Source organism: Rutidosis leptorrhynchoides, chromosome 9 (genome assembly GCF_046630445.1).
Source record: "Rutidosis leptorrhynchoides isolate AG116_Rl617_1_P2 chromosome 9, CSIRO_AGI_Rlap_v1, whole genome shotgun sequence".
In the NCBI taxonomy this organism is placed as follows: Eukaryota; Viridiplantae; Streptophyta; class Magnoliopsida; order Asterales; family Asteraceae; genus Rutidosis; species Rutidosis leptorrhynchoides.
The window spans coordinates 344,578,895-344,589,638 of record NC_092341.1 but is presented as its reverse complement, the minus strand read 5'-3'; the positions used below and the strand labels follow the sequence as shown (position 1 = coordinate 344,589,638).

The 10,744-nt window shown below is 32.7% G+C and overlaps 1 protein-coding gene across 1 annotated transcript; it reads right to left on the bottom strand.

Annotated features, from left to right (window-relative positions):
- Nucleotides 1–225: 225 nt before the first annotated feature.
- On the bottom strand, nucleotides 226–6,043 carry LOC139867446 (histone-lysine N-methyltransferase ASHR1). The gene is given in 14 exon segments (XM_071855814.1): nucleotides 226–587; nucleotides 665–745; nucleotides 878–992; nucleotides 1,087–1,517; nucleotides 2,010–2,165; nucleotides 2,483–2,596; nucleotides 2,738–2,872; nucleotides 3,123–3,509; nucleotides 3,806–3,938; nucleotides 4,391–4,578; nucleotides 4,836–4,907; nucleotides 5,399–5,485; nucleotides 5,653–5,787; nucleotides 5,886–6,043. Coding segments are annotated over 14 exon segments (2,361 nt in total). The 5' UTR covers nucleotides 6,015–6,043; the 3' UTR covers nucleotides 226–389.
- Between the last annotated feature and the right edge of the window lie 4,701 nt (nucleotides 6,044–10,744).

Here is a 10,744-nt window from a genome sequence, read left to right as displayed (position 1 = left end):
TTTGTAAAGGAACTGGTATTGGCCATGGTGTTGGTCCAATTGTTTATAATTAGGTCACATTCGACTCATTTGATTCGTAAGTTACTATGTTGCATTCACTTGCACTTTACCCATTCAGGAAAATCATAACACAGGTTGATGCCTTCGTAACAAAATAATCAGTAACAAAGTATCAAAGTTGTCGCATTCCTTAAACTTATATATGAAGAAACGAAAAACAAACTTGTGAGAAAATAAAGCAATAAATTTAAGCTCTAGTTTCGGCTTGTGGGAGCTTAAAATCAAATCTATAACTCTATTATCCATAAACTCCAAAGATTGGCTAATCCAAAAACCCCCTATTAAGTTACATATTACGCGTAACATACACATATCCTAATTAAACAACTCTAGAAGCCTCTTTTTAGAAACTGTAGGTGGGGGAATATGGCATCTACATGTGGCCCATAATGCCTTATAAAGATCAAGTTGATTAGATTTATGCTTTCCTTAGCATCAGGTTCACCCAAAGACAGTTGAATCGATGCTAGTTTTACCAACTCGTTTCCAATCACAATGTGATCATGGCCATAAAGCTTCTCTAGTATCTACATATTAAAAAAAATCATTAGGATACAAAATCTCGGCATTCATTATATTAATTCTGTAATTATTTGTAATTTACCTTGATGGATGCTTGACAATGGTCCCGTGCTTGTCTTAATTCTCCTATTGTGCATAGTGCCTGTGCTAGGCAGTCCTCGACCTGCCAAATCGTTGATTAAACTTTTTATCAGTGCAAAAAGTAAACTCTATGATGATTTTATGGCTATATTTAATATTAATTTATATTTATATTTTATATATTGAACAATAAGAGCATGTAAACAGAACTGACCTCTGCAACTTTCTTGTTGTAGGGATGCAGCACCGATTTAACAAGATTTGAAGATTGCAAAGCATTTGAAAGTATATCGGCGGAAAATTGAGCAGAAATTAATGAATCCTCCAACCTATTTTGGCCACAGTATTATTAATAATTATAATTAGTTATTATAATTTTATATTAATTATTAAAACATGCACACAATTGAAAGCTGGCCATACCTTTTAATATGTATCTCAGCCTTCTTGACTGCTGAATCTGAAGCATCCAGGTCACGATAAGCACCACAGCGCAAACAATATCCAGGTTCAATCTGATGACCCGAACCAGTTTCTTTGAACAAAAGGCTAGCCAGTTTCTCGATCTCCTCCTGTTGAACGCGAATCATAAGCTACATAGGTACACATAATGATACCATTTGAACACATTGACTAAATAGCACCTGCAGAGGTAGACCACGACGAATTGAGTTGGCCTTATGTTTTTCGAAAGAGCTATCCAAGACTACACCAGAGCAATTTTTATTCAAGCATCGAAAAGAATTAATGACCAGATCAGATAGGTTTAGTTGTGAACAGCCAGTGCACGAACATTCAAAGGCATATTGTTGTTTTAAAGATGATTGACGCTTGTTACAACTCCACTGGCCAACCTGAAAAAACGTCGTAACAAAATTATGCTGTGATTTAAAACAATACCAATGATCTTCACATTAGAAGTAGCAAATCAAATCATACAGCAGAAACTTATATAGATTAGTGGTGGCAAGATGGGCGGGTTGGATAACAGGTAAATATTTAGTAAGCGTCAAAACGGGATAGAGCACAAATGCATTTTGTTCATATTTTATAAAATCTTATGAATAACTAAATGCTTTAATTGTTACAAAAGTTATAAATAGATAGTAAATTTCCGAATTGAGCAATTTAAGAGTTTTTGTATGCATAAAATTAATCTACCTGTTCTCTTTATAGCTAAACGTGAATTTGCTTGACCTCTTACGCCAATTTCAAATAAAAGAAAATCCATATCGATACAGTCAGTATATGGGTAAAAATTGCCACCTCTGGCTAATAACAAGATTCTGTCAAAGCTAACAAAATGAACCTTAACACGCCAACAAAAGTTCCAGAAGTATATTTACCTGTGGCCCATAAGAGAGCTCAAGTGGTTGACCTGAAGCCACGAAATCGATTGCTCGTATATATAGAGTTCGAGAAATAAAATATGTATGAATGTTTGGCTCGCACGAATGGTTGAACAAGCTCCCAGCCAGATAAATTGCTTTACCAACTCTTACCTATTAGACCACAATCAAAAACACTGTTTAACATGATGAAACAGCTATTTATGAGGTTAAATAGAGTTATTAGCACTAAATTCGTTATGCATATAGCTCGAAATAAGGTAAAGAGTACAACGATGTGTAATGCCAGTATTTCTTAAATAAGTGAACGATGAGGAGTTTATGCATATAGCTCGAATAGATTGCCAAATAGTGAAATGGTATGTGACACAATTTGTCATTTAGAATGCACAATTGGAATGTTAAGAAGCTGAAAGAATTAACGTTATCAATAACTTCTGCAGGTGAGAGCATATTTGATAAATAAAAACCTGTTCCAAAGTGCTATGACTCCCGATTGAACTTTGTGGGCCCATAGAATCAGCAGATCTCATGCGAACAATTGCCATAGAATTCACATTGATCTGTGAGAGAAGTATGACACACTGCATTGAGAGAAAGACAATAAAAGGTGGTCACTAATTGTAGGTTAACAAACCAAACTACTATTATAACCTTTTATCTTCCTTAGTTTTTTTTATATCATATGTTAGAAGTAGAAGAATAGGTTAACAAAAGAGTCTCACCTGTGAAATTGTGTTCCCGTTTAATGGAATATCAGAGCCATAAGAATGATGCAGACACATCATAAGTACGATGGAAGATATGTGCAACTCCAGTTTAGCTTCTGAATCTAGTTGTAGATAATTGTGACAAAGATCCTGAAACAATGGTTGATAATAGCTGATTAATGAATCTTAACCAGTAGATTACAAGGTTCAAAAAATCGTTACTTGAGTATGACCAAGTTTGACTTTGACCAGTTTTGACCAAGTTGACTTTGACCAGTTTTGACCAAGTTTGACCGATATTGACCAACTTCCCGAGTAATCCCAAGTTTGATCGATTATCCGAGAAATCTCGAATTTTGCCTGAGATTTGACCAAGTTTGACTGAGGGAGTATGGCATACCAAATTCACAACAGGGGAAGATTCACCAAAATGCCTATTCTGCTCAATGGACTTCACTATAACTCGACCAGCCAAAGCAATTTCAGTTGGTAATGCAACAGGCCAATTTACTCCACATTCATGCTTATGCTCGGGATTCTGCTTAATATGCACATCATTAATCATTTCTTGGGTAACATTTGCAACATACTTTTCAAGATCACTAGACAAATCAACACCGAATTCGTGATTCTCTGCATCGGTTTGTAAATCTTGAACTCCGGCTTGTAATTGGCAAAGTTGAGAGCAATATAAAGCCATTGAACACGATGGACATGGAACAATATCGGCTGGTAGTTCATTGAAGCAGAAATGGCAATGAGTTTCCCGACAATGTTTTGATACTATCTGCAAGATCACTATCAAGAGTGAGAACTTTTATATAAATATATATTAAATAATAAATCTTTTAAGAATAAATGATTTACAAATAAGATGTAGTGTTAGTTTATATGATATATAGTTTATTATAATGTTTTCTATAGTTATAGTGTATTTATTAATTTAACTTTAATGGATACTATGTAAGTCAGTGTTTTTCTCAGCTAATTTTTGAAAGGGCTTGGGATTTTCGTTTAAAAGTTGACTTTTGACCGACTTTGACCCGACTAATTTAAGTTGACCGACTAAAGTTTCAGCCATACCGAGGCATAAGGTTCTTCTGTATGAATCAAAGTGGTTTGAGGTATGTCAATCAAAGACACCATGCCTCTTCCTTTTGTTTCTGTAGAAACACACTGCAATTGTACTTGCTGTGGCTGATCTGTTAAAGAGGACCTACATTGTAAGAATCGTGAAAATAAATACTAAGAAACAATATTAAGTTCTACAAATAATTATGCTCAAACTTTTAAATGGAAGATAATAATGCGGTATTAGAGGATAAATAGGTAGAAGCATAATCATGAATTTATGCTTTATGACAATATGGACAAAAACCAAAAATCACACTATGACAAAACAAAGGATTTTTTTTTAGCTTATACCATTATCCTCCATCTCAAATTTTTTGTCATAGTAGATAAATGTCACTTGTTTAGATATTTTTCCCCCGGCACAATGTTTCCATATTCATTTCTATCAATCAAGTAAAAAAACCTAAAAATACAGCATTATTACTTCAAGCGCCAAGTACTAGTAGCAGACAAATATATTGGGTGGACATAGCATATAGAACTATATAATTTATGCAGTTCATAGACGTAAAAGCTATACCATGCATTTCAGACTCTTTGTGTTTAGCTACAGCTGGTGGAAGAACTTTCCCATTATGTTGATTTATAATAAGCTTAATCTCGCCCTCTATCTGTTTCTTTCCACTTATGGACTGTTCCGTACATAATGAAACTTTCAGGTCAAAAACTGCATCATCAATTTTTCCCATAGAAGCGTTCGCCTTACCTCTTCTATACCATGCCTACAAATACAGTATATTGTGATATGTAAATTGTGTTCAGACTAAGACAAGATAGATATGCAACAAAAGATGATAAAAGCTAGTGTTGACAGTACCGGTAGTTTTTTTTATCACCCTTATATCAAGCAAAATGAAAAAAGGAAAATTATAGGGTGAAGACTTCACAAATTTTACATGATTGTCACATATCATGATAATTAAGAGAGAAAGACTACACAAACATAAGTTCAGAAATAAGCTTAAGAAGGTTATCTCACCTTAGAGTAACTTCTACATATTGTAATAGCCCGATTACAGTCACGTAGAGACTCCACCACAAGACCCATTTTCTATACCAAAGTTCAACAAACATAACATAGGTTAGTCATAGACTCAACTGATCATAATACAACGGTTTCTTATCCATTTATAAACATTAACCACTGTTACAATCCTACATTCCATATAAAAGTAAATACATTCTCCTTCACCTTCATGAAAGTTGTGACATGTGACATTACTCTCCATAGGTTTGACGAAAGTAAAACTGTCCAAAACAAGTTTTGGTATCCGAAATAACAGCAAATCCCACGAATTAAACGTACAACTCATGATATCATAATTTTTCTTTTGCAATGGAGATGGTGACTTCTAAGGTAAATTAACAACGTCCCAAAATTATTGCAGTTTTAATAATGATAGGAAAGAATACTTTATGATATAGTGCCAACTGCCAAAATGTTCTTATTACAACTCAACTAAATAACTTACAACTTATTCATAGTATACTATAGATGAATGCTACTCGTAAACATGAAAAAACGAGAGAATTCAAACGAACCTGCAATACAGCTGCACGATTCAAGTATAGTGTAGCTACTAAATTCTTCCCTGTGTCAACCTCATCTCTAGGAGCAACTCGTAGCGCCTATACACATATAAGTACAAATGTTATATTAATTTAATATATATATTAATATTAATTAACAGGTATTAACATTTAACATTACAATATGATATAAGCAGGGGGGAAAAAATATACAAACATACATAGCAGCATATATCATGTATTGATAAAGTTGCCAGTAAACAAACCTGAGTGTAAAATTGTATAGCATTTGAATAGTCTCCATTAGAGAAGCATTTGTTTCCCTTGAGCTTAAATTCCAACGCGGACTCCTTGTTCTTGAGAAACAGTGATGTTTCCTTGTGCGCTAAATCATGAATCATCTGATTATCAACAAAAGTCACACACACGATTAAACATAAACAGAAATTAGGTTTTAATTACACGAAAATAAAGTGATAGAGAGGTTGTGTTGGATTACTTGGTGAAATTGGGGCAATTGATTGAAAAAATGATAGAGAGATGAACAAGTAATAGGTAGAGATTGAAGATTGGATTGTGAAATTGAGAGAATTAAGGTTTGTGAGATTGTTGATTTTAGTTTTTCCATTTGGAAGTGGAGATAATTAACTCAACACACTAGAACTGAGAAATAAAACCCCAACAAGGTGTGTTGATTTCAGTGAAATGAATCGATTCAACGAGCTTATACATGTGCAAATCGTCGATTTCAGATCTATGAACAATTGAACATAAATACGTCGATTAGTTACATATTTTACATATTTTGAAATATAAATTGCATAAATTTGAATTCAAGCTATTGATTTATTACCTGGATTGAGTGAAAATAGATCTATTGCTCGATTCGTGAATTTTAGTAGGTGGTGATTTTGATGGTTTTGAGAGCTCTGGAAGAGATAAAAAAGAAAGAATTGGGGGTTTTTTATGACAGAAGAAGAAAACACAATGACAAAAATACCCCGGCAGGTTTTGACAGAAAGTAGACGGAGGGACGATGGATGTACTCTTTTTATAGTTTAGGGACGAGGAATGCAAAAAAAAAAGAAAAAGGACAGGAAGTCAAAATCGATGTAAAGTTCAGGGACGAGGAATGAAATTTTGTCTACTATATATATATATATATATATATATATATATATATATATATATATGAGGATCCATGGAGAACCAAAGGTAGTAGATAACTCATGGAACTCGTGCAGATTCACTAAATCTGCGTGCAGATTCACATATTTTTTTTTTTGCAGATTTTTTTTTTCTGTTCAGATTTTTTTTTTTCCAGATTCAGTCAATCTGCGTGCAGATTGACGATTTTTTCCAGCTTTTTTTTTTTTTACAGATCGACTTTTTTTTGTTTTTTTATGCAGATTGAGTCAATCTGCGTGCAGATTGAGTCAATCTGCGTTTTTTTTTTGCAGCTTTTTTTTTTTGCGGATCGACTTTTTTCTGTGCAGATTTGACTTTTTTTTTGTGCAGATTGACGTTTTTTTGCATTTTTTTTTTTTTTGCAGATTCACTTTTTTTCTGTACAGATTCACTGTTTTTTTTTGCAGATTTTTTTTTTTTTTTGCAGATTGTATTTTTTTTTTCATAGATTGAAGCTCAATCTCCACATAGATTGAAGTTCAATCTATTAGTTCTATGGGTTCTCTACATACTCTAGTTCTCTAGGGATCCTTTCACTATATATATATATATATATATATATATATATATATATATATATATATATATATATATATAGTAGACAAAATTTCATTCCTCGTCCCTGAACTTTACATCGATTTTGACTCCCTGTCCTTTTTCTTTTTTTTTTTGTGCATTCCTCGTCCCTAAACTATGAAAAGAGTACATCCATCGTCCCTCCGTCTACTTTCTGTCAAAACCTGTCGTTACCCCTTATCACGTGCATGTCATGTGAGGGTATTTTTGTCATTGTTTTTTCTTCTTCTATCATAAAAAACCCCCAATTCTTTCTTTTTTATCTCTTCCAGAGCTCTCAAAATCATCAAAATCACCACCTACTAAAATTCACGAATCGAGCAATAGATCTATTTTCACTCAATTCATGTAATAAATCAATAGCTTCAATTCAAATTTATGCAATTTATATTTCTAAATATGTAAAATATGTAACTAATCGACGTATTTATGTTCAATTGTTCATAGATCTGAAATCGACGATTTGCACAGGTATAAGCTCGTTGAATCGATTCATTTCACTGAAATCAACAACCTTGTGCTCAGATCTGACAAAAAGTAACCGTCATCCATCTATCGCTTCCGTCATCCATCCATCGGAGTCGTCATTTATTTTTAGTCGAAGAGATCAATTGTATATATTTAGATCTCGTTTCTATATTCATACACGGTTAGATCCTGTGTATGCAAACGACGATTAGATTTTTATTTTTATTTTTTTATTTTTTTTTTTTTTTTTTTTTGCAAATGAAGGCTGGATCTTATTGGATTTCCATAATCAATGGTGTTTTGGATAAACATTGAATTTGGATATTACTATGTTGGACTTGCTCTGTTTTGGATAGTAATTAGATTATAATTTATAACTAACTTTTTTAACAACAAATTATAACTTACGATCAATAATTAATGAAATGTAAACATGAGTTGCATTAAGACTTGTGAAGACAGGATATGCAGTTTATGGAATTGATAATCAAGGCCATGGGAAGTCTTCTGGGATTCAGGGTTATATCCCCTCTTTTAAATTTGTAGATCTGTATTTTGTTTCCTACATTGATTTAAGTTTGTATTTTATTTTTGTATTTATTTTTATTTGTGTCTTCAAACCATATGCATGTTGACGGTTCGTTTAATCTGGTTTGGATTTGAGTATGTTTGTATTTGTATTTGGATTTGTTCATGTGTAGCTTGAAGATAAAGATGAAGATGAATTGAGTACTTGTACTATGTGTTTTAGTAATAGTATATATTTTATTTGAGAAAGAAAATCAGCTTGGGGAAGAAAACACCAAAAAGACTAAAATACCCTCACATGACATGCACGTGATAAGGGGTAACGGCAGGTTTTGACAGAAAGTAGACGGGAGGACGAGGGATGTACTCTTTTCATAGTTTAGGGACGAGGAATGCACAAAAAAAAGAAAAAGGACAGGGAGTCAAAATCGAAGTAAAGTTCAGGGACGAGGAATGAAATTTTGTCTATATAGTACTTAACAGTCTATATATATATATATATATATATATATATATATATATATATATATATATATAGTACTTAACAGTCATGAATATTAATTGTTGTGTACAATATACTTATGCGATTCGGTAACGAATCGGTAGTTTGGGCTATATCGTCAAACTCCTCATTGCCCCAATCTTCTTCTAGGCGGCATTTCTATAACAGATAACCCCACTTTTTAAGGACAAATTTTATTAAAAGATTCTCACTCCTCTCATAACAAGGTACACATTGCTATTTATATCTGTCTCAAATTAACTGTCTCTTATTCAATTCAAAATGACAATAAAAAGTCACTGAAACTTCAATTTTACCTTTTTTATATATGAAAATAAGCAAAACATTTACTCATAATTTCTTCTCTCACTTACTTTGGTAAGAAAACTAATTAACTCATAAACATATTAATTGAAGGGTAAAATAGACATTTGAACATGATATCTTAAATTCAACTTTTTTTTTTTGTTGGTGGACACTATTTGTGGGATGGAGGGAGTAACTTTTTTTTTTTTTTTTTTTAACTCAATTTACTATTTTAATTAATCTACGTTTATTTTGACATTTAAAAGCTTGTTTTATCAAATGTTAATGAAAAAAATAAGTATTGTTACTTTAAATTAGAACTCCGTCAAAAATTTAACGATAATCCATTTCTAAGTAAATCATATGTAAGCGAGTATTAGCACTTACCTTGGGATATGGAAGACTTCGTGAATGATGATTCTTACGAACTTGATGTTTACTTATTTTTCGTTATGTTCGTAATATGATTGTAGAAGATTAATGACACACGTATGTGCCAATTATCAAGATTGCATATGTTCGTTATCCTCACATAAGTACCAATGATCAGGCTTGCATATGATTTACATAAAAAGATAGAGTATCGTAAAATTTTTGACGGAGTCATAACTTAAAACTAACGATACTACACGTTTTGATTTTTTATTTGATAAAACAATCTTTTAAACATTAAAATAAACATTGTTTACCTAAAACAGGAAATTGAGGTAAAATGGTTACCTTTTAGTAAAATTTGCTTTTTTTAATGTCGATGTTTTCTCGTTCATCGAGCCTCGAGCTTGTAGTCCTCCTTTGAGTTTGGGTACAATTGGATGAATCTGTCAAATCAAGGTCAACATACGTATCATCAAGGATTGTGCATCGCCTACTTATCGTTCTTAACCGAGACTCGTGTTAAGATCCGTCTCATTAGGTGGCGCATCTCGTTCGCTCCAAATCAAGAAATGAATGAAATGTTGGAAGACCCTGCTTAGGATGCATTCTTTCATAATCCGTCTTAATCCATCCGGACGAAGTCCATATTGATTATAGACGATTCGTAATAGTTGATTACATCGCGAGGTACTTGACCTCTATATGATACATTTTACAAACATTGCATTCGTTTTTAAAAGACAACCTTGTTTTACATCGAAAGTTGACGGCATGCATATCATTTCATAATATATCCAACTATAATTGACTTAATAATAATCTTGATGAACTCAATGACTCGAATGCAACATCTTTTGAAATATGTCATGAATGACTCTAAGTAATATCTCTAAAATGAGCAAATGCACAGCGAAAGATTTCTTTCATACCTGAGAATAAACATGCTTTAAAGTGTCAACCAAAAAAGTTGGTGAGTTCATTAGTTTAACATAAATAATCATTTCCATCATTTTAATAGACCACAAGATTTTCATATTTCATAAACATCATTCTCATATCAGGCATTTCACAAACTGCATAGAAATAAAAATCATTCATATGGTGAACGCTTGATAACCGAACTAACAGGATGCATATAGAATATCCCCATCATTCCGGGACTCTCATCGGACATGATAATCGAAGTACTAAAGCATTCGTAATCCGAATGGGACGTGTCAAAGTCCATAGATCTATCTTTAGGATTCGCGTCAATTAGGGGTCATTTCCCTAATTCTTAGGCTACCAAGCTACAAAGGGGCATATTCGTTTCGATAATCCAACCATAGAATGTAATTTCGATTACTTGTGTCTATTTCGTAAAATATTTATAAAAGCAGCGCATGTATTCTCAGTCCCAAAAATATATATTGCAA